The following is a 27,680-nucleotide window of genomic DNA, read 5'->3' as shown; positions in this document are numbered from 1 at the left end:
AAGGAGCAGGTTCGGGCAGGGGCCGCGAGAGCGCGCGTTCCGCGCGCGCACTCGTGTTAGATCTCGATGGCGACCAAGATGTGCCTGAGAGACGAGCCGCGAAATGCTTAGCTCCGCCGTGTCCGATTCACCGTGATCGCGATCCGTGGTTGTTCCCGTTTATTCGATGCGACCGGGAAACACTTTGCATGCCTTCCGCGTGTCAAGCCAGCCTCGTTACCCGTCGGTGTTCCCACGGTGTGTATATTTCGCAGAGAGTGTGGTGCGTGTGTGCGTCGTGTCGAAGTGTCGAGAGTTCACGCCGAATCATCGTCGTCCCTCGGAGAGAGCGAGAAAGTAAGGACGAGAAAGAGAGCTACAATGTGTCTGCGTTTCGGCTCGTACCATTTCTCGATCAAGAGTTGACATTTTCGAGCATGGAACGTCGGTCTCGCCGTACGAGCGCATCCTCACCACGGCATTAACGAATACAACCTCCGTCGGATAATACCGAGTAAGTCCGTACCGTCGTCTTTTCTCTTTTCGGCTGAGCACCGATCTCCCCTTTTCCTTCAAAATCCTATCCCCGTCCCTCTTTCTCTTTCTCCATACCATGCTACATCTCTTTCTCGCCGACTTCTTCCAGAGCTCTTGCTTTCTCTCTCTTTCGCAGGCGTACATTCTCTTTCCTTCTTCCTCCTACCCGTCTCTTTCTGTGTGTCTCTTCCTCTCTCTCTCTTTCTCTCTTTTCGTGTGTTCCACACCGCCTTTCATTTCGTCTTCCCTCCTTATTCTCTTCCTCGTCCTCGAACTGCCTTCCGCACCTTTTCCCGTTCCCGACGACCGTGTCGTCGTTCCTTCCTGTCGTGGAACCGCGCGGCAACCGTGCTCCGATCGCCTCTACCGCCAAACATCGCGGGTGTTTCGGCACGTCGAGGATCAAACCGCGGTCGAAACCTAATGTACCGCCGATCTCTCCTCTCTCGCGTTGCAACACCGAGAAGTCAACCGCGGCTCCGAAATACACCGACCGATGATGTTTACACGTCCTCTCTGCCCGGTTGTGTGTTTCATATTCTTCTATTTCTCTTCTACCTTTTATTTTTATTTGTCCCTTACTCTACCGCTGGTTCCTTCCTACATCTCCGCCTCTCCCTTCCCCTTCAACCGTCTAACCTGGACATTTTTTATTGCCTTCGGTTTCCTCTCTTCCTTTCGTTTGCTCTCCGTCTCTGTCCGACTCGCGTCCACGCACCGTGTCCCGTGTTCTCCGTCTTTCCCTTTTCTCTTCCTCCGGCTTCTCTCTCTCTCTCTCTCTCTCTCTCTCTCTCTCTCTCTCTCTCTCTCTCACTCTGCGGTGCGCTCTGTCTCTTTCTCTCTTTCCTCTTCTTTTCCTTCTCCGAGAGATCGACTCTCTTTCCCTTCCTCCCCCCCCTTTCTCCCTCGCCCCGTCCATCTTTCCCCGGCCGTGTTCCCTCTCCTTCGCTCGGCTACACCGAGCCCACGAGAGAGGTTTGCGCGTCTCGGAAACCCGTGTATTCACGAATTGTGTGTGCGCGCTCTCTTTCTTGACGTGCGCCCACCGCCGAACGAACGCAGCCGTGCGTTTTCTTCTCGAGCCGTTCCACCAAGCTTTTCTCTGCCGGTCGCGCAGTTTCGTTTCTCTCGTGTGCCCTACCTTTTTTTTTCTTCTTTTTCGTTTCTTTCCTCTGCCGCTCTCGCTCCTCGACTCTCCCTCTCTTTCTCTCCCTCTCTCAGTCTCCCGCCCTCCTCCCCCTCTCGTCTTTCTTTTCCGTCAAGCCATCTCGATCCCGTTCCGGTTCCGCCGTCTCTGTCCCGTTCCTTCCTCCATTTTTGTCCTGACCGTGTGTATACCCCTCAACGCACAGTCGCCCCGACATGTGCTCACTCTGTCTTTATCAAAACAATATGCCCGCGTTACGCTCTAGGTCTACGCTGCCGTCGATCGGAATATCAATTAGCGGTTTTATAAATAATTCAATGAAACCCCAGCCCCGATACACGGCGGCGGTCGGGAAAACGACGTGAATCCGATCCCCGTTTACCATGCCCTGGCTCCGTATAATTGACCGATTCGAGAGAAATGCGACGGAACAATTAAGACAGCGTTGCTCATTGGATAGAGGTGAGCGCTGTTTATGGAAAAGTCGCGTTCCGCGGAAAGCGACGAACGATCGCATCGAAATCGATTCCTTCCTCGGATTATTATTATTATTATTATTATTATTATTATTATTATTATTATTATTATTATTATTATTATTATTATTATTATTATTATTATTATTATTATTATCGATCGTATCAAGGTTACTCTCAGTTTCCTCGGGAAACCTAACCTTATCGACAGATTCAAACGATTCATTAAAAAATCGTTATATTTTCCTTGGCGACAAATCATGCGTTAGCGATTGACAATTGTACCCTTCTTTACTCCACGCAATCTCCATACGCGAGCTCAACGACAACTCGATAATATAACCTATATTTAAGGTTATTTCGCACGAAACAGTTGCACACGTTTGTAGCACAATCGTATCGAATCTACATCTTTGAGTCACCGATCGCAGAGCTGAAATCGACATCGAATTCACCTGGAAAAATACGTTTAAATGTCCCAAACAAACAAAAATTGGGAACCGACCATTTTGATCGAGCATTCGAAAATCGGAGTTCAAACGTATTTTCCTTCAGAGAAGCCTACGGCAGGGGGTGGGAGTGTCTAGTTTTAAATATTTGAGAGTTTCGAGTGCGTGAACAGTTTCGCTAATTACCGGGCAGCTGGACAGAAGAGAGTATCCATGTTTGCTTGTACGTGCATGCATACCGTGCGCGAGCGCGAGCGCCTGCGAGTAGGGTAAAAGGAGGCGGCCGGTGTATTAAAAAAATAATATCAGAGCGCGTTTATCCGAAGCTGTGCGTTTCGATCGTGTGTGTATGTCGCAATGCGTCTCGTTTGAGATGGTAATGGATGTTAATAACCGGCGGGCGGTGTGGCGGCGTCGGTGACTCCGTAGGTGGTAAACGTTGGATATAGCCGAGGGTATACACATTCGGGGGTGAGTGTCTGGTTGCGTGCACAATCTTGCCGGAGCGAATGGACGGCGGCGGGGTGACGGTGGTTGCCAGCGGTGGTGGTGGTGGTGTTGGTGGTGGTGGTGGTGGTGGGTTTGATAGAGAAGCGGAGGAGGTGACGAGGATGACGGCGCGAGGGTTCAAGTAGAAAGGGAATAGAGTTCAGAAGCGGCCCCCTTTGATGTAGACACGCTTCGCACTCCTTCACGCCAATAAACCTTTACGGTTAAGGTTTCTTCGGGGCTTTCTTAATATTGTCATCTTTGCCTTTGGTATATATATTCCGTATGCAATGGTGCATCGGTTAATAGAAATCTCTCTCTCTCTCTCTCTCTCTCTCTCTCTCTCTCTCTCTCTCTCTCTCTCTCTCTGTCTCTCTCTCTCGCTCGCTCGCTCCCTCCCTCCCTCTCGTACACACGCAGTACACCCCCTCCTTTTTTTAAAAGTTTGCTGAAGGGTTCCGGTGCAAAATGGCTTTTAAGGGTGAAACCAACCCTCAAAGAACAAACGACCGCCCGCCAGTATCTTGAATCTTATATGGAGTGGAAAAAATCGGTCGGATTGTTTCAAGGATGGTAGACAGACGAGAGTTTGTACGTGAATTTCCACTTTTGCAGGTGATTTTGGGAAAATGAGTAGTGAGGGTACAATTTTGTTTCCTGTAATTTAATGATTAACATATTTTTTTTTAAATATGATATTTTAATATTGATTATAAATTTCGATGATGATGATAACGATGAGAATAATAATGGTTAACCCTTTGCACTCGAGGGCTCCGGAGCGGAGCCATTTAAAATTTGTCTTCAAACTCGAAGGCTCCGCTATGGAGACAATGCAAATAATTTTCAGTTCATAACATAAGGACAAAGACAAATCGTAAAAACTATTGTGTATGGGATATTAATTTTATAATTTTCTGTTTTTTATATATTATAACATTTGTATCCATAATAATTAAAAAAACAATAACATACAGCAATGACTTTTCTTTTAATGCGCATTTCATTTACTTATATGTGAATATGACCTTTCCACTGAAATTGCTTCGAGTTGCAGGTAATATGAATGAAAAAAAACTTCCAATGCAAAGGGTTAATTAAAGTCGATTTGATCCACAATTTATTTTCCAATTCGCGAAGAAAAAATCAGGGAAGCGATTCCAACCGTTCAAACAATTCTTAATCGGAATCGGAGCGAATTTCAATCATCGATATTCGTGCCAATAGGACAATACTTTTCTACAAGCCCCCAGTAATTAGCCGCATTCACGAAAACGGATGGCACACTTTGAACTTTCGTTTATTGCACTTAACGAGCTTCCTCGAGCAACAAACCTTCCCCTTCCGCAATTATCGGCAATAAAGCGAAAGCTTTTTGTCAGTCACTTTCATCGTACACACACAGGACGACGGGAAGGGGGGGATCGTCGAAAAACAAGAGTTAAGAATAACGGAAGATGAAGGAGAGGCCGTGTGTGACGAAGGGACATTACAGGGCGAAAAAGCTTTGTAAAGTCAAAGAACATCGATTTAGAGATTCTTGTGAGAGGGGCTCTCTTTGATATCAAAATGAGAGAACGTGAACCGTCTGCCCCCACCCCCCGGGCTGCTGCCGCCGCGCTTCAACCGCATCGAGCACGTGGTATCAAACGACACGATCACAAATGGTCCCGCCCACTCTTTCCGATCTTCGGCCCGCGCCAGGGGATTCCCACAAGCCGCGTGTATGCGCCGCGACAACAGAGGGTGGCTCATACGTTGCTCCCTTTTATACAAGGTGGTTCACTTAACCCTATGACCTGAAATAACTCTTTAAATCCACCGATCATAATTTCAGACGAGTGTCGCGTCGTTCCGACATCAAAGAACGATCGATTGGCAGGAATTGTCGCCTGTTCTTTTATCGCGTTACTTTTTTTTCTCCCTCTCTCTCCCTTTGTACGGGACGAGCCTTCTGTGATCCTTCATACGTAAAGTTTTATCCCTTGTGTTTCGCGTATAGAGAATAATTGAAGGTTACGATTGATTAATTCTCGATTGTTCTTTTACTTACTGTCGAGATTGCGCGTCGTTCACGCAAAGTTCACCGTATCGCGTGTTTCAAATGTAACTTGGTGCGAGCTCCATTCGTGGAATTAAATATGATGAATTATGCAGAATGTTGGAATTATCCTTCGCGTGGTTTTGTACGTGATTGCTAGCAACGGAATAAACTTCAATGCTCGAGATGGATAGCTTCACTGTTAATTACCGTTTTCAGTGTCATGCCGGATTCGTCTTATTTGTCTTAGGGAAATTATTAGCGCCTGGAAATTGGCACTGTTACGCGAGAGAAAGCGAAACGAAACCATGGACATTTCAAATTAGAAGATTCCGTGTTTGACATGATAGAAAGCAACGTCGAACCAATTGGTTCTCTTCTTATCGTAACATATTAACGCCAGAACTTCCAGATGGATCAAAGTATCCCTTTCTAATTTCAGTCATAATTACTGCAAAGATACGAATGCTGCACGAGGAAATTACTAGACAGCTTGATTTGCTACGTTAAGATAATAAATGCACTCTAATAATTCAACAGACGGACAACAAAAAGTCAATTTGTCTGCTCGGTAGTTCCACTGTCAAAATATGCAGAATCGATTTGCCTGGTCAACAGATACGCGTGACAAGGTCACGAATTCCGATTTTCCCGCATTGGCACCATTCGAAATCGAGTACGCCACCCGACTTGCTGTGCCGACGCGACGTGTGCACGTAGCCTTAAGAAAGCCCATCAGTGTACTCCACTTTTTGCATGCTAAACTTTCCCGGTATCCACGAAAGAGATATGTTATTTCGCGAAATGATAGGTTTCGCGGGACGAAAGCACCGTGTTTGCGTAGTAATTTCTGCGAAACGGGCGGTGTAGTTCGGTGCGGCGTGGCCGTGAGCGCGTGTTGGATCGTGTCTCTCGCGTAGGTACCGATATCAAAGGCTAAACAGGGTGAAACGATAAAATAAACGACGAAAAACGTATGATAAGGAAAAAAGAATAGAGAAGCAGTATGGTAGGAGTGTGGTTTCGGGTGGTTGGTGGGCTGAAGGAAGATAAGTGAAAGGAGATAAAGAGGGCGCCGAAATGGTACCGCGTTTGATCCATCATCTTTCTTGTCCCTCTGTGTGCAATAATTGTCTCTATTGTCTGTTGCACTGTTTACTCCCCACCATTCTTCTGTTCCCGTTCCACCAACCACCACCACCACCACCACCATCACCACCACCGCCGCCACAGCCGCCGGTTCTCCACCATCGCTGCCGTCACCACCCTTTTGTCATTCAGTTTCCCGGTGTGTCGTTGCGTCGCTCGGTTCAATTTGTGTGTCACTCCTCTCTTCGCCATGTGACCGAGAGGCCACCTGGTTGTGCATCACGGTGCATCGGTGGTACACGTCGCGCTCACGCCTCGGGTACTCCAAAACTGAATGCATCTGCATGCGATTATCACGCGTGACGCGAGACGTTCGATGAACTGGAACATTTTTTTCGAATGGAGGATGCATACCGGTGTTTGGACGACCGTGATCATTCCAGACACCTAGCTCGGGATTTAGCTGATCGTCTGGTCTTTAACCCGCGCATCGTTCAGTGTTTGATTTGATCTAAACGTAATCGTTGGTTTTAACCGTTTGCACTCGAGAGATGACTTTCTCTCTCGCTTGATTTGATGTAGAAAAATGATAAAGGTTTGTATGTATAGAATATCGAGCTTTGTGTAATACACGGATATGTGAAACATTGGAATAAAATTGCTTTGTTTCTTGTACAATGTGTGTTTTCTCGTTAGTTGGTTTCGAAGAACGTCATCTGTGTCTTATTGGGAAATGTTGAATATTTGTAGTGAAGAAGTTCCGAGTGCAAAAGGTTAATATTCGTTGGTTACGGGTGTATAGGAACAGTAGTCTCTACAGTTCAGTAAATTACGATGTTACGACTGAATCAGGAATAAGTACGTTTTACTTTAATTGAATTGTTAATTTTGATCGAAGATGTCTTGCGTCTTGTAACACCGAACTCAACTGAATAAATGTGAGTGCCGTTTGGTTTACGTAGACTTAAGTCAAATAATATTTTGCCGTTAGTATTGTATTATTACGATTTTTATTTATTTAGCAAAAGCTACCAAGGAAACCGTAAGGCAAGGGGTTGATTAAAAAAAATATTGATGTAATTATTGGTGTAATATACAAGGGTTTCGGAATTGAAACAAAATATATGCTTTTTAATTTGATTTATTTCGAGCTCAGTGTTAAGCACTGTCAGTCATCGTCGTTTGTATCCACAGATGTGTAATACTCTTTCAATGACTAACAATTAACAACTAAAGATTTCTTAATGAATTTCTCGATGACCAAGCTTCCTTTCAATAAGGCGCCAACATGTAGGTCTATCATAGATTCCCAATTATTAAAGTGTTAAAATGGAAATCGCTTAATAAGAACCACCAAATCCTCCCAACGCAACACAACGCAATAATATTTTCACGGTGATTATAAAATATTACATAATTCCACTAGTATACAAACGAAAAACGGTCGAGCTTCCTTTCAATAGAACGCCAACGTTTCGAAGTCTATTATAGGTTTCCGGTGGGCGAAGTGTTAAAATCGAAGTCGCACAATAGAGGATCCTTCCCTTGGAAAACAGCCGCCAATGGAGTCGTCGGAAACGTCCGGCATCCGGGGTAAGGGGTTTAAAGTGAATCGAACGCGCGCAAAAAGGGACGGGGTGCAGTTAAGTCTAGTTACGTGCATAAGGACGGGTGGGTGAGTAGGTGGGGTGAGGGGGTTAGGGTGGAGTTTCAACCGGAGGGGGAGTATGTCTGTATTGTCGCGAATGAGACGAAGGGGGAAAGAGAAGAAAGCGAAAAAGATAAACAGAGTCCATTAGGCCGTGCATGCGACGGGCAAAGAGCACAGACAATGAGGGTCAAAGGCGCCACTTCTCTTGCCACGTTTTTAGCCGGGCGATCTTCATTCTTTGAGGACTTTGTTCCGCTGCCGGGGACCCACGGGAATTCTCTCTACCCGAAGAGACCGATCAAACAGTCATGAGTATTACCTTCGGGAAGCACCGCCACCGCCATCGCTTGTGTATCGTCTTTATCCTCTTAACCCGTTGCCTTACGATTTATTTCGAATCAAGCATCGTTCCCGCGTTTACACTATTCCATTTTGCTGGGACTAACTCCGTATCGCTGACACAACCGTTCCAAGGAAGAGCGAAATGTTACGGGGCCGAGTAGGTTCATTTATGAGAAAGGGGGAATTATTTCATGTGCAATTATTCGAGTCAATTATCGGAGGTTTTTATTTATTAAAAAGTTAGACAAATCTTCGATATTCGATAACGTGTTTTAGTGGTAACGCACTGTCAATGTTGAACAACGAGTTCTTGTTGAAAAATAAATATTTATATTTGTTTCACTTTGTTGCTCATTTTGTCGAATTGACAATTAGTTTACTGTGATGAAACATGCTTCGCGAAACACCCGAAAAATTTCGTTTTCGGAGAAGAGTATTCTCTAACAGGTGGTCCCAAAGTGATTGTACGATTTATAAGTAACGCAAACAAGTTTTCCAGCAGAGGGGCGTATCGTAAAAAGGAAATGGGCGATGAACGTGTCTCTGTACAACGTTGCGTTGTATTAAAATATTTTTTAAAAAGAGGGGAAACGAAGGAAATCTTTCTGTGGGCAATGTACTTAGCTTCTAAATTGAATATTCATAAAAAAAGATATCAACCGGTATGAATAATGTAACCGCGTATAAAACAGCCTTCATTCGGTTGTTTTATAAAAAATGGAAAACTATGTCTGTCGCATAAGCAGTAGTCTCCCACGAGTAAATTGTTCACTCCGTGTATCCGCTAATTATCCAAAACATCGATCGAATAGCATCGAATATAATTTATTTAACTTGTAACTCGTCGAAACGTTTAACAGCCCGGCGTAATTTATCCCCCATTCCGATTTCCATAAATTCGACTATAAAAACGAATATTCGCGTGAACACGTCTGTGATAGCCGGAACGTAAACGATCGCGCGTAAAAGAAAACATTAGTCGTGGAGGTCGCTATTATTCTAAAAAGGAACAAATAACAAACAGAAAGAAAAAGAAATTCAGCTGGTTTTATAATTGAAAAGGCGAAGAGCGTAAAAGGAAAAACAAAAATGATTCGCAACCAGGCGAAACGCACGCAGCTTCGTACACGAGTTATGCATCGTGGTACCAACATGGCGGGAAGGGGGTTTAAATGGTCGGCGCACTCGCGCGGACGCATTAAATAAAATATCAGCCTTTAAGGATATTTTCCATGAACTTTTTTTTCCTTTTTCCTAAGAAGCGGTCGGTCTCGCGCGCGCGCGCACACACGCACCCAGTCGCTGGTTTGCGTACACGTGTTGTATACATATCGACGATAAGAAAAGGCAATACAAGAAACTATGACCGGGGCTGGCTGTATTGACGACTCGCAGTATGCTCGAGCGAATCGAATCGCGGCTCTCCGGGCACGGTTCTATCCCTCGGGCTTGTACAACGATCCCGTTAACGAACGACGCCATTAAGGGCGCATTAACATATAATTTTCCGCGAGAAATTATAGGCGACTCGGCTGAGTTGGCTCGCACGGTGTTTATTATACACATCCAAGAGCAACAGAGTGCCCGAGCGGTGCGCACACTGTCGATCGAAGCGGGTCTGTGAAAGAGGGAGACCGCTGGAGACAGAAGAAGAGAGAGAGAAAGAGAGAGAGAGAGAGAGAGAGAGAGAGAGAGAGAGAGAGAGAGAGCGTGCGCCCAAGGTGAGAGAGAAGAAAGATTTTAACTGACGCGATGTGTTAGTGCATTCATGCGAATCCATATTGAGAGGCCAGAGAACATGCATACATGTGTGTGGGATCGCGTGCGGCGGCAAGATCAAACGGAGATTCTCCTTCTCTTATACCCTCTCGTCGTAATTCTCCCTCTTCTTCCCCCCGTGCTCCCTCCTCGAGCTCGACCGACGTCCGTCCCGCTCTTTATCTATCTCTGTTTCGCCGCGTTCGCTTGTATCAGTCTATCTCTTTCTCTCTTTCCCGTCGGCTGTCTCCTTTTTCTTCCTTTTTTCAGCACGGCCCGTCTCTCTCGTTCACGTCTGGCGCAAGTGGCACCGATGCGTTTCTATATAGTTTCTCACTTTTGCTCGCGAACGATCTTTTTTTCGTAACCCGTCTTTCCCGAGCCGCACGACCGTGGACCGTTCCTCGCCACTTTCCTCTTCCCCGTTTTCATAATTTCCTGTTCTGTTCCGTGGCTCCGCGAGCGTGTTTTTGTTTCGTTATTATCGTAATAATTTAATTTCCCCAGGCTCCCGCCGCCCGTCCACCGCCCGCGAGGCTTCCAGGTTGATCCGAGCGATGGCGGTCAGCCGGACACGTGTCCGGTTAGCCTCCTCGATTTTTTTTTCGGATGGACCGTTCGAAATTGGCGGGAACGTGGAAGCCGGGGAATACCGGCCGTTTCTGTGTGCGCCGTGTTCTCGGGGGGTATGTTTCATTTGCGATATCAATTTTGACGGGAGATTGTGTGCATTAGGATAATGAAACGGTACCGGTGTAACAAAAGAACTGGAAATGTAATTGCGACAGTTTCTTATTCGGTGTAAAACGCCACGACAAGTTTGCGGTTAAGATGGCCGGGTTGGACAAATCGGTGCGCGAGCTTGTAATTTACCTGAAGGCAAACGGTCGTTTGGCAACGACTTCAATCGGGTTTCATTGAACATGGAATTAAAGAGATCGTCTGGATTGGACAAGGGTTGATGACAGACAGATGTCTCCCTTGTTCTTTAATCTTCCTTAACACGGAATTTGCGGTTTAGGTTAGGATGCGTTTAGGCAAACACTCAATTTAGGTTTTCCCATTGAAGAGTTTCTTTTGTATAGTGGAACATTTAACGACGCGTTTTAAAAATATGATATTAGTACAAATCAAACACGGAAGTAGAGTATTTCATGTTTTTTGCATAAATATTGTAAATATTATTTAACGATTTTGTTTATATTTTGAGAGTATAATTAGACTATAGATGCTCATACAAATATAGATATTTAATGGTTAATTTGAAGAGATTATAGCCAAATAAAAGTGCATTTAAATTAATAAAAGTTTTGTTCTACAGATTTTAGATAAGTGCGTGTAACATAAATCTATAAAATCCGTAGTTTAGTTAGAATTGTATGCAAGAAGAATTATTTGGAAATATAGTAAACAAAATAGAAACGTGTAATGGTGGTGCATCTGTGCAACAACAGATGGCGTACCATAGCCAATTTTGTGTCTCCAATTTGTTAGTATTGTCAGATGAAAAGAGTTCTATAAAAATTGTTAATTTCATAATATTTTGTATCGATAATGTCTTTATTTTCTATAGTTAATGCTTATAGTACCATGACGTATATGTACATGTATCAGTATCGACTATTTTATCATTCAAAACTCTTTTATTTAAAGTTTAGGGAATTTTCATGTATATAAAAAATAAGATGTACAAAAAGCATTGGCAAACATCGGCAATATTATTATTTTGTAATAAAATAATGTTCAATAGATCACCATTGATTCATAATATTTAAATATTAAAATGCAATTTCATCTTCACCTTTGAAAGGCACAAATTCACTCAACGTAACGACTGGTCTCGTCCAACTTTCACGTTAAAATCTGTTTAAAACATTACTGTTCCGGCAATGCGTTTTTATTTCACTGAAACTACCTCCTCGGCAATTTTCGGCAAATATCGAGATAGTTTATTCCCGCCGCTAAGGCAAACTGCTTGTTCAAATTTATGAAAATCCCGGCGTTTCCGTAAGAGTTTTAAAAGTATGGATAGGTATATATAGCTCAGAATTTGCCCTTATACCTGGACCCTACCACTTTTTTGTCTCGCCGTCGACCATGGCCAAGGAGCGGAAAGGGAAGGGAGGAGAGTGAGAGAGAGAGAGAGAGAGAGAGAGAGAGAGAGAGAGAGAGAGAGAGAGAGATACACAAGAAAGAGAAAGAGAATGAGGGAGAGAGGCAGTTGCGGCCGTAAGGGAGGTGTGGCAGAGCAAGAAGAAAAGGAGAAGAAGGAGGAGAAGAAGAAGAAGAGAAAGAGGGACGGTGAGCGTAGGAGCGAGAAAGAGGACGAGGGAGAGAGATAATACTCGCTCACCCTTGGCTCCTACGGTCACTGTGTAGTTTCAGTCTTACCGTGTACGTTGTATGGGGCACAGGTCTTCCTCGGCATCCTTTGTCGCATTCACATTCAACCGAAGCCGTTCCTTCGGCCGCTGTTTTTGTGCTCGTTTCACCGATTCGGTATCTACACGAACGAAAAAATTCCGCAGAATAAAAGTTTCGAGTGGCAGTTCCGAAGGTGCTTGGCCAACCGGTAAAAATTATTAATCGAATTACAGTCATGATACATTTATGAATCACCGACATTTTCACCCGTTAAAATACCAGATCAGTGCTAAACAAAATCGTACTGCCGAAGCCTGATTCGAAACAACGATTTACTTCGAAGAGACAGTTTATTTTTTGTCGGAGTATTTTGTATGTATCAACGTGCGCTTCTCGGTATACACCGAAAGCAGTCGCTCATCTTTTACGGCGGACAAATGAAGACACGCCGGTCAAAGGACACTAAACATGCTCGTTAATCTGCATCGTGGACCGTGCCGAGACTCTCAATGCGAATCATCGCGAGGGTAGATGAAAGTATCTAATCGAAAATGATTTGGAAACGCGTGGGAAGTTCGAGTGTCCTTATTTTAATTAGGAACGTTTACAAAATCGGAGCTCACTGGTCTTGAGATTCATTGACACGACCGGGCTAAACCGTCATGGACATAGATTCATTTTTACACGCGCCTTTGCAGGAAACGGTTCAGTGTCCGTTCCGTGGAAATAAAGTGCGTCGACAAGATCATTGATTCACGTACTCAGTATGGCAAATGATTTCGGGGAAACGTTTCGTGTCCCGTTTTACGCATCCGACGAGAAGACACGTGATCATAAACAAATCGGAGAAAAACACGGGAACGGATTGAAGCGAACCGGACATAGAAATATGCAGCCTAGTCGACATCTCGCTTTTTTTTGCCTGGAAAATCTTGTTCTCGTGGCTTCCTGCGGATACTACGACCACTTAAAAACTACAGTTCCTGTGCGATTGATAGGATCCTTCCGCGTGTGAACTGCAATTGTGATTTTTTTTTCTTCCGCTACCAGATGTCGTTTTGCATCAAACGGAGTCCTCGATCCTGTTTCGCCAATTCGGACGAAAATTTTAATCGAATTTTCTATGAAACCAATTCATAGAGGTATAACAATCGGATAAAAATGTGGTGTCAAACTGTTCGATTTTATGCGCGGGATAGCTGTACGTGATTCGTGAACTTGAAATGCGATTCATAAACAAATGTTCGCCTTGGAGGCATGTAAAGTATACAGTTAAACAAAGCCTGAAATGAAGTTTACCCAACGAGGAGAACCCGTCGGTCTATCGCTGCGGAACCAAGGTATCGATTGAAAGCAAATTTAAATTAACCGTTTATGTGTCCGTTACGTCTGCGTTTTCATCGTTGCAATTTCAATACGATTTTAATACAATTTTAATCGAGAGTCCACGTCAATTAAACATACTGTAAAAGTTCATTTTATTTTTAACGAACCCTATTATTATTTCAAAAAGCGTCGTTATTACTGTCCATCTTCTAATTAAGATGCTCTGTGTCTATTGATTTAAAACCCCGTTAATAATTGGTTTCCCGAATACCTCTGACATGAAATTGATGTATTCGCTTGAAGTTTAAGACTTTGAAAATTGAAGTATGCATATGATACCTGGCGAGATGAATGAAGGTCAATCGGAATTGAGGAGAGAAAGGCGGGGCGACGAGGAATCTTGACACGTCAGTGAACATTCTCCTAAGTCGATGGTCGAGAGCCGGCAGTCGACGGTCGCGGCGGTCGTGACGGTCGACGACCGACGGTCGGTGTAGCTGCCGGCCGAGCGGTCCCTTAGAAGTTTCTTTGAAAGATTCGCAGCTCGCGAGGCATAATACCACTACATAAAGTCATCTGGCGATAACGGTGACACGCCTTTGACCGTTTCCGCTCGGTCTTCCTCCAACAAATCCTTGTCGGTACTTCAAAAGACTTTAGACGTCGGTGTTTATGGCCTGATCGGGATCATTTCCGTTTCGACCCGATAACACTCCCTTTATTATTTAATTGATAATCTCAGTTGTCGTAATGGACGCTCGATATCGATAGACTTCCCGGTACCTTTCAAAGAAAATAGCCTTTGGAAACGTTATTAATATTGCATGCTCCGCTCCCGAGCGTACTGAACGATTCGACGCTTATGTGGGCCGGTTTTTTTTCTTCAACCCTCACTTTTGGAGAGAGTACATCGAGGGCAGAAGGGAGTCGATCAATGGTGTATCCCCCGTGTCATTGTCAAGAATCTCTCTTACCCGATACGGTTGATAAGGAAAGTTCTCTTCTTGTCGGATGTTGATTACTGAGTAGTCCTGACGTACCGATATTTTGACGTCTGTGTTTTTCTGTTTTAGTTACGGACGGTAGAATTTCTAGACAGGTAACTGAATTCTTCTAATTCGATTCATTTATTTTTTAATGTATATTCGTTTATTTGATTATGAAAAGTGAATTGTATAAATCGTGTGTGGAATGTCTTCTTATTTTCTTTTTTCTTTTTTTTTTTTTTTAATATCTTTGACGGTAAGTGATGTGAAACGCAAATGTATTGTTTTGACACTTGCTTTGGAGATAATTGATTCGTAATCCTGCTAAAAATATGTACCGACATGAAACATCACAGATCCAGAACGTGACTGAGCTTCTGAAGGAAGTTTTATTTAGTCGTAATGACAACCTCCCAAATTAATTTCTGGTTTCCTTTAACTCACGAAGCAAAAAGTTAACGAATCAGCGCAAGGGTCTAGAGTGGCAACACAGGCACTCCGCTCGGCATGCCCCGTACCGCACTTGTTATCTGTAACAAAAAATTCTGCTAATGATTTTGGGGAACACAGTAATAAGATACAATGTCTCTCTCCTTCATTGAACATTGTCGTAACCCTTTGACTTTGAGACTGCGAAACTAATTTAACATATTGATTATTCAAGCACTCTACATACTCGGCGTACGATATTTTTATAACCACAACATTATTATTCTGTTATTAAAATTGTATACAATTTTCTTTAATATACTTCATGTTCGTAAACTAATTGTTTATAATTCGTTAATCAACGAGTAAACTCCAGTTTTTTAATTTATTCGAATTATAGGTTAATATTGATTATGTCCAAAATTATTTACACTGATACAGTTGGTATATTCGAGTTCAGTCTGGTGAAAAGTCTTATCCCTAAAATTTCCCTGAACTGAAAGCAGAAATTCCTGCGGTCGTATTAACGGAAAGTTTTGTAACTGTCTGCGCGTAGAAAGAGAGAAAGAGGGAGAGAAGGAAGAAGGTTGCTGGGAAGAACGAACGGAAGGTCGAGAAAGATAAAAAAGAAAAATTCGAATTATACTCTGTAAAGCCATGTGGAAATTTAAATGGTCGCCGTAAGAAAAACATAGAGTCGTCGTCTGAGACAGAGTTCCTCGGTTGGGCGTGTAAAAGAGATTTTACCGAAGCGGCCACGACCCGAAGCTGTGGAAGAAGGAAAAAGAAGGTGACGCATGAGGAGGAGGATGACTGGGTGGGTTGGTAGGAAACTTACAGGTACCAGGAGGGAAGAGAGAAAGCTGAAAGGGTTAGCTGAATGGGCGCCATGTGTGCTTTTCTCGTTTGAGGAGCTTCGGATTGGCCAGTGTCGTGCCTAGATTTTTGTACGCTGCTGGACCCCCGGCAAACGATTACAATTAACCTGTATCTCGTTAAATGCACCGGAACTTCTCTCCATTTACGTCCCCGAAACTACGTCCGAACCCCGTTAAATTCACGTCTAAAATGAAAAAGGTAAAACAGAATCGATCGGATATCGAAAATATTTATCATCCCCTCGTAGAGTAACCGCGTTTTATCCCGCAGTCGTTACCGACGGAGCAGGAACAATCTCGCCGAAGATACAGCAGAACAACAATGAAGGTACGGGGAACCGTAGAAATTTCGCAACAGCGCCAGGATCAGCGCTACGGTGGGAGAATGGAAACGGAACGACGACGACGACTACCGGGGAAAAATGAAGCAAACAACCTGAGGAAGAGGAACGAAAGATATCACTCCTCTTTTCCTCCTCCCCGTCGTTCCTCTTTTCCTCGTACTTTGTTTTTCGGACAATTCCGAGTAGCGAGCCGCGATTGCCGACACGGCAATCTAAAATGTGAAAAAGAGAGGAGGAGGCGGAGAGAGGGAGAAAGAAAGGGCGACGGTTAAAAGGAAGAAGACGTCGAAGAAACGGAGAAGAAATAGAAAGAAACCGGGAGTGAGTAAGTAAGTAAAGTAAGAGGGTAAAATAAAAGAGGAATCGGAGAGCCCTTTGGACGCGGGCCGTGGAGGGGCGTGGAGAGAAGGGGTGAAAGAAGAGGGGGAGGGTCAAATAAGGTGGACCGCTGTCGGAGTCGAAGCAGGAGGCCGCTCAAAGTGGACAGAAAGAACGAAAGAGAGACAAAAGGGAAAAGAAAACAGAAGAGAGAAAACGAGCAAACGTGCGCGCCCTCTTGGTAGAGGAACGGAGACGGGAGGAAAGAAAGCCACGAACGGGACGGCACAGGTAAAGGCAAGGAAGGAGGACGAGGAAGGCGATGAAGGAGAGAAGAAGGCAAAAAGGGAGATGGAAGACAGAGACCTCGCCGGCTGGTGGCTGGCGGCTGGCGGCACCGCTTGATGTACGTCGGGTCCGTAATTACAGGTTTTCGGAACGCCTCGCTCGGCGAAGCACGCTCTTTGAAAGCTGGGGCCCTTCCCTCGCCTCGTCATCTAACCGGTGACTCCGAAATACTTGTCATTTCTTCGATCGCTTTTTCTCGGTCAGAAAAATATCGCCCACCTTCAGAAAATGTTAATACGGTTCGATGGAATGCGCACAATGGGAAGCACCCTTTTTCTTCTTACCCGTTTCGTCGCCTTCGCGGTTTGCCTCTTTCGGTTTGGATGATAAAAAGGTGATCTTTTTAGAATCTCGTTAATTCGCGAGATCGTGTTTCTTTTCTTTTCTTTTTTCGTCTACTTGATAGTGTTTTCGAAACGATGATATACAAACAATAAAACTTTCTGGTGTTTTGTTGGTTAAAGAGACACCCGGTGTATTTAAGACACCCGGTAGATGAAGGTTAAAAGTTTGAAGTGCTTAAGCGTCTCGGTGAAATACGTAAAAGAGTACCGTGTGGCACATTCGGATTTGATATGAACGTATCCAATTTCGATTATTAGTAATTGAAGGAACTGATAATTGTCGGCCATGTGTAAAATGAGTTTTGATTCATCGTTCCCCGACGATTAATAATATTGTTCGAACAGATTTCTGATTTTGCGTAACGTGTCTCTTAATGACGTCGCGTCTGAACCATTGATTAAAATAAGAATTTGAACATAGACTATTCTCGTGCATGTAGGAAAATCATATCATACGTGACACGGGATTATTGAAATACCACTGCGAAAATCACGGTGCTATGCATTTTAATATTATATCTCAGAATTCACAAGAAAACCGAAAAATGTTTTCGGACGGCTAAAGGCAATGCCAGCAGGACACGAGATTTAAATTCCGCACGGTTTGATACATTTCTGTACGGTTGGAAAAATTTCAATATCTTGGGACCTCCTTGTATGGATTCTTAGTATTTCGCTCGTCGATATCAAACAGCTTGGTATGCGGGGTAACGCCGATCCTAGCATTTACCGACCAAGCGAAAGGGGAATATAGCGTGTCGCTCGGAGATGAATTTTGTACCTATCCTGTCCAGATGGCTTTTCTACACTCTGGGGTTAGGCAGGATACTTTCACCTTCTAGGAATTCGATTATGATTCACGAAATGTCACGAGCTTTGGTTAACTATAACGTGATATATCGAAATCTATATTAGATAAATCTAACAAAGAATAATAAATCTCAAGAATAATGATAAAAAAATATTATAATTATAATAAAATAATAATCTCTAAGAATATTTACGAATAAGATCAGAAACAAAAATGTTATTGTACCATACAAAGGTATAATTATACGTTATTATGAATTGAACGTATCAAAGCTAATGAGGGAAGACAATTTTAAACTAATATTATATTGGTTAAAATGTTCGGGTTCACGTGTTGATACAATAGACTGAATACATCAGCAGTTATTGAGAAATCAGGAGAACGCATTCACAAAATATACGATCTCATTTATACGAGAAGGCTTGAGCCTTTATATGAAATTGAAATTGAACGAAGGTTTTCATTACACATAAAAATCTTCGTCGTGTTACATATAACAGTCCTAATAGTTCTTCACACGAAGCATTTCTTTCGATATATAATTATATCTCACGGTACCCCGCTTCGAATAATTATAACGACGGACATCATTAAGCAAGTAGAAAATGAAGAAGACATTAGAGAACCGTGCAAGGTACCCGTCAAAATGATTATTCTCGCACTTTCGTCATTATTAAAATTGAAGATTCTAATGAAGTATGCTGCATTGAATGGTGGATCACCCTCGGATCTCTATCTGAAACGCTTGTATAATGATTAAGGCTGAAGTGCAGTTGATTTGAGAGGTAGAATGGTTCCCAAGTTCACGATGTCTGATTCTATCATATTAACAATAAATTTTAACTTTGAACTGAACGACTTTGAAATCACGCAATCGTTACATTAATGATAACGTTAATTTTGCCAAAGCTTTTACGATATTACGAAATGCTTTTTTTTAATAATTTAATTTCACATAAACGCATCTTTCAATTTGATTTTAGTTTACGTATAATTTCACGATGTAACTAAATACAACGAATTTGTAAACTTAAGTATCTTTGTGGTGTTCTATGTGATGGGTATATTGTAAGTAGTGCCATCTATTAGCCCAGGCAGAACAAAAATTGTAAATAAAGTCGTAGCTTTTTTGCTTCTTTAGTTGTACCGTCTATTACAGGTGGTTGCACATACACGAGTTTTTCTTTATGTGTGTATAATACATTAATTTGTAAAATGTGATTTTTATTTTTCTATGAATAATTAATAGAACTTTTAATATAATTAACGTGTTTATAAAATAAATTGAAATAAGTAAGTTACTATACACATTTTAAATAAATTGATTTTAATAATTGTACATTTTGTTAAATAATATTTGTATATTGCATAATTTAGCTGTCCAAAAAATGTGAATATATATTTAAACAATCCATTTTCATTAGTGTTTTTTATGTCACAACAAAAATCTTTTAAAGTTGGAATAAACAGTTTTTTTTGTAAATAAACGTAAATTAATTTACATATGTTATGAAGATAATTCGAATTTTTTTTTGTTGAATTCTAATATGTCATACCTAAGGATAAAAATATAATTCTTATAATTATAATATTAATAGAACTTAGCAAGAAAAATATTGATACAATATCATCTAAAAGTTAAGTCATTATAGTTATCTCTACATTTTTGTGGTGTTCAGAATAAATTAGTAGGATGAGGGATATCTGTCTATATTCATTTGGAAAAACTAGACTATTATATTTCATTACAATGGCGTAGAATAATTTGTGATAGTGAAGGTACTAGAATTCAACGCTTCATAATCTGACAAGATCAGACATTGTATCCCTACTCCACCCTTCCTGTACCAATGTGGCGTCGGTCCTGGTCAGGACGCAGCCTTAGCTCAGTTTGCCTGGAGACGCGTAGACAGTGGTATCGCATGTTCATTCTGTTCTATAACAATAGAAGTTAAAAGCTGCCAGTGGTTGAGGTCGATAAACTTGTAAAGATTATAATAGATTTTACTCTGCTATATAGATTTCAAGGTCAGGTATAGGAAAGCGTTAGCAAAATGGTATGTATATTCTTTTTCATCCCCTAACACAGGGAAACGTGCACTCAAGCGAGATAATTCATTATGACAGCTTTTCATTTCATATTTTTCCTCCTATGCAGGTAGAGATCAGATTTCTATAGCCATGTAAAGCTTTTATATACCATAAACCTACTTATATATCGAGATATTGGGGTTCATATATGTACATCTGTGTTGTGTATTTTAATTTCTGCTGTCTAATTCTTTATTTCTGTTTTAAGCTGATGTGTATTTCCTAGTTTAAAAATGTCTTGCATGTTTTATTTGTGAATCAACTATATGTATGTAGATATATTACTTCCTTTATTAGTAACTATATAAAAATTTATATATTTGTAAATGAAATTCAGATTAAATGGTTCTAGTATAACTGAAATCAAGCTTAATAAATAAATTACAGTTAAGATTTGCAGTAATGTGCTATATTAATGTTTTCATATAATAGTTAATGTGCTCCAATCATTCTAATATTATGTTACACTGTTAAATGCATTATTAATATAATTGATAAAGTGAAGTGCTTGCATTGTTATATTATAATTTGCTTCTATCTAAAGAAGGATATAACACACGAATGATTCTAACACAAACTTATGAAATTATATTTCTATAGCTCATCGTAACAATAGGCTGAACCTTTTGGAATATAATAGCCTTTTCTTTGTATAGGATACCTTACCCTATGGGTCTATTAATATCTATCCGTCCTGTCAAAATACAATTTTATTCCGCAGTGAGTTTTATTCTACAACCGAGGTCTATTTGGGGTTGACTGTAGTGTTCAATGGATTGCGTTATAATTTTTGTCGATCAATACCACACAAATGTTCTGCGCGGACCAATAGGGATATATAGAGAGGCATCTTTCAATGCGCAGACTGCCAGGAACTACCCTACGGTTTTGCTGTCAGGCTCCGCCCTTAAAGTTCTTCGGGATAGAAAAACCATCCTTAGGTGCTTAATTGGTATATGACTCACCACAGGGCTCGATCGATCCAGCATCCCTAGCTTAGGTCTTTTGTTCGAGGCTTCCGAATTCAAATATACCTTCTCTATAGTGGATTATTGTATCCTGAACTATGTTGAATTTGATGAGGGCTATGTAAAACTAGAAATATGAAAAGCTATATAGTTTAAACTGATATGAAACATTCTAGATAATATTATTTTTTATTTTATAGGCAAATATGATGAAGTTATATTTTAATAAAATTAGAAATTCTATTGCAATGATACATTTATTGCTCTTGTAATAAGAAAGATATTTATACAAAATGTTTATTTTTATTTCAGGTTTGGATTAACCATGTCCACTAAGAGGCGTCGTGGGCCTAAATTAAATATAGAACGTAAAATAATACACGAAGGCCATAATAGATAGGATGAGTGGATCTCGACAGAACGAAGCACGTTGCTTCAATGAAAACTCTCCACGGCCACCAGTGCCTGGTAAGTTTCTATATATTTTACAAATACCACACGTTCATACTGTAATATTATGTCATTTACATTCTAAAGACGATGTAAAAACAATAAAATATGTTTTTTATAGTTATTTTTATAACTATAAACACTCATTGTAACATACATTATTTTATAATTGTAAGTGTGTGAACATAGATAATTTCTATGAATTACTGTAATCGTATCTTTCTGTTTTGTTTGTAGTTTGTAGATGTCAAAAGTATAGGTTAACTTTCTATCAGACAAGTTTTATAAGCTCAAAAGTAAAATTACTTAAAATTCCAATTATAGGAGAGGAAACAGGAAACTACGTCAGCAGGTTCCGTCCACAGAGTCCAACTCTGACCCCTAGGCGCTCTTCTCTTGCAACTCCAACAGCTTCTGGTTGCGATGCTTCGGCACCTTTGGGATTTGAACCGGAAGGTTGCTGTAGTACGACAACTATGGAAAGTGATTCACCACCTGCTTGTTTGCGGTGGGCCAGGAACCTGCATTCTTTGCTGCAGGATCCAGTGGGCTTGGAATTGTTCAGAAAATATCTGGATCAAGAAGGCAGACCACATGCAAATCCTCTTAACTTCTGGTTTGCCTGTGAAGGTCTCAAGGAACAAGATGATCCCGAAAGGATAAATCAATTGGTTAAACTTATCTACAGAAAGTTCTTCCTCAAGTCACAGTTAGCTATACCAGAAGATGTACGGAAGGAGGCTAATCGTCGAGTTAAGGAAGGACGAGCGGACGAAAAGGTGTTCGATGCTGTACAGTTGGAAGTCGAACGCCTCATTAATGAGACTACATATCCTAACTTTCTTCGGTCTGATATGTATCTTCAGTATGTACAGTCTTGCCAGAATCCAGATTCTGGTGGATGTCCTAGTTCAGGATCCAGTCGAGAGATGTCTGTTTCTTGTGGGCCAAGCTTATTGCCCACTGTCCACGAAGACAGTGAATTTGTTAGTTCCGTACATAGCTCACATTCAGCTAGTGAAACGCCTGGGGAATTGAGGGGTGAGCTGAGATTGACCAAAGATATGCTTATGGCTACTCAACAAACTAGGGCGATGGATCTTCGACCAAAGCCAGAAGCGTATGCTGGGTAATACATTTTTTTTTTATAAATATGGTTTTCACTTAAAACATTCATTACCTAGAATGCTTAAAGTTAGATTTGCATTAAACGCCTTATATAGCTTGTATTATTTTTAAGCTTGATGTGTGGATTTTTTGCAATGTTTTGTAGTGTATAATGTTTTGTATACATATAATATAATACGATTGAAACATATTACACTGTGAATAAACGAAAAATATTGTATATCATATGAGTGTTTTAATTTTATTTTATATTTTAAACGTGTAATATTGGTATCAAAACGTTTTCCAATTTTTCGTTTGTTTTTTTCCTTTTGGTTTGACATTTTGCGTGGTGCTCATAGCATTTACTTGCAACATGGAGCTAGTCCATATCATATGCTCGTACCCAGACTGCACGCACAATATTCCTCATACAACCCAGTATCCAGACAGGATTCAGAACTTCAAAGTTTGAGCAGTGATGCACGAACAGAATCAGACAATATGTCTCTCACCGATTCATCAGTGTAAGTTTTTTATTTTATGTAAAATATAAAGAATAAATTTGTCTTTGCTTCAACATAATAATTGTGAATACAAATTCATCTTCAATTTTTTTACTGTATATAATTTTTATAGTATTATTATTTTAAACATTTGTGTAATTATTTGCTCTATTTACATTGAAGTATTACAAATTATATTAAGATTCGAACAAAAATAAAGATTCTGATCCTTACTTCAATATACGAATGTATTATTTTATATTTACATTTTCTTATTCTATTGTGAAAGGTACTTACAAAATTCACTTATGTTATTTGTACTTTATATGAATTACTTTCTGTTACTACATGTTACATGACTGTACATAACTTTTATACTGTGTAAGAACTTCGATAACTCGAATTTATAAATTTAATAATTTCATGCTTGAATATGTCTTGAATACGTATCACTTTCATCTTAGGTTTCACCTTTAATTCAGTGCACATCGTTTTTTTAGAATACTAAATAAAAAATTGCATTGTATCATAGAAATTACTTACTCATTAATAGAAATTTGTTTATACTTCTTATTTACAGTGATGGAATGTCAATGGGTAAACAACGAAGTAAAAAACAGTATATAAGACAGTGTAGAGCTATGAAAGATTCAGCTAGTTTAAATCGTGATCCAATGGCACATCATACAATCATCCCCCGTACACAACGGGTGCCTCGAGATCTTATGCACCCTTTAAAGCCGGAAGAATTTGCTCAAGTGCTTATTGAGAAATTAGAGAATGTTAAACGTGAAAGAGAATCTCAGGAAAAGCTTGATAGGCATTTGCAAGAAAGCGACACGATTAGTAAGGACGTTGCTTTGGAGATGCCGAGTGGTGCTCCAAAAGCTCTAGCTGATGCCCTGAGGGAAAAGTTGTTGATAGAAGAAGATAACGATCAAGCAATTCTAGACCAACATGTGTCACGAGTTTGGTCGGATTTGACGCCTTCTCGGTCGCCTGGACTCTCATCACCAAGACTGCATTCGCCTGAAAGAAGACGTTCTACGCACAATTATCCACGATCGTACAAACAGAGAAAAGAGAAGGATGTGTTCTCAACATTTTCAGCAGATAGTGGTAATATTCACGATTTTCAAGAAGGCAGCGATCTTGTCGGAGCTGGCTCCATGAGTTCATTAGGATCTCACTTGCCTAAATCTAAATCCGTGCCATCTGATTATGCCGATTCCCTCCATAAGCAAGACCTTTATCTTCAGGGTATGTTATATTAAATAAAGAATGCTTTGATACATTATTCGTCAAGAAAAATTATTTTTTTCACATCACAAAACTTTTGCAGGTCATGACCAGAGATTCCGAAGGTCGGACATGACTAGGAGATCAGCGACAAAGAAATCTATGACGGAATTAACTGATAGTGGTGTAAGCGTTGTAAGTGATGCACCACCGTTGACGATTAGTAAAGATATTCGTCTTTTATCATGGCTTAAAGAAACTGACAAGAAAGATGTCAAGCATAGCCGTCATGGGAAGAAGTATGGATCTCGTAGTGGCTCTTTGGAAAGAACGAATAGGGAAACATGGGGAGTTCCTGCCCAACCTTTTGTTGCCGATCCAGGAATGCCACCATTACCACAACCTCATACAGTAAATTCATTTTTGTCGTTAGAATTACATTACCCTTATTTATGTAAAATTATTTATCATTTATGAACAAAATTCTTTGTTTTGTTAATAGGCAACCCAATTAGAAGAAGCGAGGAGAAGATTAATCGAAGAAGATAGAGCACGTTCAAGTTGCAAGCAACGCCATTCTAATATTTCTAAGCAGTCATCGTATGAGCCTACATTACAGAGTCAATCGTATGTCCAATCAAACCAATCAACGTTAAAGAAAATGAAGCAAGATATTGGAGATTTTACCACCGTTGTGTTCAGTTTCTGTGACGAACAGTTTCCTTATAGGACTAAAATTCCTGGTCATAATGTCACTTTAAAACAGTTTAAAGAATACCTTCCTAAGAAAGGCAGCTATCGGTGGGTACAATTATTGTCATCTTACATTATTATATGTACGAATGTTTACCTACAATTATGTTAATTTTTCCTTTTTAGATATTTCTTTAAAACTGAATGCGAGGATTTGGATACAAAGGTTATTCAAGAAGAAATAACCGATGATACTGAAGTTTTACCGCTGTGGGAGGGTAAAGTCATGGCGCAAGTCAAGGCGCTTGAGTGATAGACTGAAACAAGGATATTCCCAATAAAGAACGTGCTAACTTCAAAAAAGTGCCGCAACTAATTTTATTTAAGAGGACCAGCATTCTATAAGAAGAAACCTAACAAGGCAATACTCGGTGTTAGTCTATTGAAGTTGCTAAAGCGGTTTCTTCCGCTTCGGTCAACCGAGCAAGTGCTTTTAACGTTGACGAAATAAAAAAGAATCTGTTTAGTGAGCAAAACCATTATATGTTTATGAAGTAAAAAAAAAAAGAGAAGAAAAAGAAAAACATAACCTTGTTTGGATAAACATTGACTTCATTGGATATCAATCCTTTATTAATGCTTGATCTCTTACAGAATATCTATTCTTTTCGAAATGGTACCTCCGTTGTCTGATAAGATTTTGTATGATACTCTTTTCTTCCTGTTCATCGAAAAAACATGCATATAGTATCACTGTATTGTACATAATGGAAATTTTTACGAGAAGCGTTCCTTTTTGTGGCGAGAATGTTTTGCCAATATCAGTTCTAACGGGACTGGGCAATTCACAGTAATATGTACATGAATTCGTTGAATTATTCTAAAGGTAACTTGTTCATTTCGGCAGCAGTGGAGTTCACGTAAACGGAGTACCATCGTGATTGCAAATTTGGTTATCTCCAATCAATTTGGACGGACTGCGTCAACACCGGGAAATAACATTGTATATTGATTGAACGAATAATTTCTTCCTCTTAAAGACTTCCCATAGTTTTCCAAACGACTGTACAAAGGCCCGCGTAGTTCATCGCCTTAGTAAGGTCTGTATAGGCCTTAGATATACATAGGAAAGAACATTATTACAAATTAGTTTTTAAGAAGGTATATTACGTGCATTATAAATACACACGCTCTGTTTAATATACGTAATATATCGCCCATTCGAAATACTGTGAAAAAAAAATATTAAGAATACAAATCATGTTTTGTCGTACCACCACATTATCACCCATTTGACATTGTAAAATAAGCTCCCGCATCACATAACACAACACATATTGGGAAATAGAAGAGCAATATACATAAAAATTGGCATTTGAAGGGGGGTTGGGGTTTGGGGGAGGGGGGCGATTGAGAAGAATTAAAACGTGAAGTAAGTACTTTGGTGGAAAAACAAAGAATGGAAAAGGAAAAGGAAATCATTAGTGTCTAGACCGTAACACAATGTTTTATCAGGTGCGAAAAATTGTGCCTTTTTAGTGCAGTAAGATCGAAGTAAGCCTAAGGAAAAAAAAGGTTAAGAGATACTTATAAATTGGAGACCAGCGGGTCTAATATCGAGAGGATAAATTTGATACACCGAACGTTTTGTATATATTTTTTTCCAAACTTCATCGTAGTCTTTGCAAGCTTAATCATTAGCATCGTTAACGCTAAAGAAATATTATCAGCATCGTTATTACTTTGAACACTGCGTTTTAACATTGAATTCTCAACAACGGTATACGATACCGTATACGTATTTTTCTTTTCTCCTTTAATCCGAGACGATTTTCCGTTACGAAAACTATTAAACTATATAAAATAGGAGAATGGAAAAAGGAAAAAAAATCGAACGTGTGATTGAAATCTTCTCGAATGGCCTTCGCATACTGGTTCGATTCTTATAGTCGTAGGCGCTCGCTTCCTAAAACTGATTTTTAAATTTTTAACGGACACCGAGAGAAAGAGAAAGAGAGAGAGTAAGAATGAGAGAGAATGTGTGTATGTGTGTATGTGACAGAGAGCGAGAGAGAGAGAGAGAGAGAGAGAGAGAGAGAGAGGGAGAGAGAGAAAGAAAGAAAGAGAGAATGACGGAGAAAATTTAGTATCTACATTAAATGAATTCAATGACGCCGAGGCTGGAGGCGATGCACCGTGGCTGATAACAGTTAATTGTATGTAATTGATTATCTTTAATTATTACCACGAATGATAAAGTGTTCCTGTACCTAATTAATTAATAATGATTATTATTGTATATCAAAAGTATTGAGAATAATAATGCCATTTTCACTGGATTATATGAAATCTATTGTACTCTATTACTTTGGAAACTACCTATGTCTGTGCTGTTCGATTGATTTTGTGAACGTTCACAGTTTCGTTCTAGGTAGTTAATAAATTATTGTCTGGGACTTCGGAAGAAGAATACGAGAATGAAAATTTGAAATATATGGAAAAGAATATTAACGCCAATCA

The 27,680-nt window shown here is 40.5% G+C and overlaps 1 protein-coding gene across 6 annotated transcripts; it reads left to right on the top strand.

Moving 5' to 3' along the window:
- The first annotated feature begins 44 nt into the window (after positions 1-44).
- Axn (protein axin) lies at positions 45-27,680 on the top strand. 6 transcript variants are annotated; one of them, XM_076367217.1, is made up of 8 exons: positions 45-493; positions 21,478-21,633; positions 21,940-22,744; positions 23,085-23,249; positions 23,809-24,488; positions 24,571-24,878; positions 24,970-25,268; positions 25,347-27,680. In XM_076367217.1, the coding sequence occupies exons 2-8, from the start codon at positions 21,567-21,569 to the stop codon at positions 25,471-25,473; spliced, it is 2,451 nt and encodes an 816-aa protein (XP_076223332.1). In that variant the 5' UTR covers positions 45-493; positions 21,478-21,566; the 3' UTR covers positions 25,474-27,680. The 6 variants fall into 6 exon arrangements, with proteins under 6 accessions (XP_076223332.1, XP_076223333.1, XP_031838569.1 ...); XM_031982709.2 differs by lacking the exon at positions 45-493 and adding an exon at positions 16,787-17,009; XM_031982706.2 differs by lacking the exon at positions 45-493 and adding an exon at positions 19,068-19,399.

The sequence above is a fragment of the Nomia melanderi genome, chromosome 4 (assembly GCF_051020985.1).
Source record: "Nomia melanderi isolate GNS246 chromosome 4, iyNomMela1, whole genome shotgun sequence".
Lineage (NCBI taxonomy): Eukaryota > Metazoa > Arthropoda > Insecta > Hymenoptera > Halictidae > Nomia > Nomia melanderi.
The sequence above is the reverse complement of the archived record's forward strand: the minus strand, read 5'-3'. Positions and strand labels throughout refer to the sequence as shown.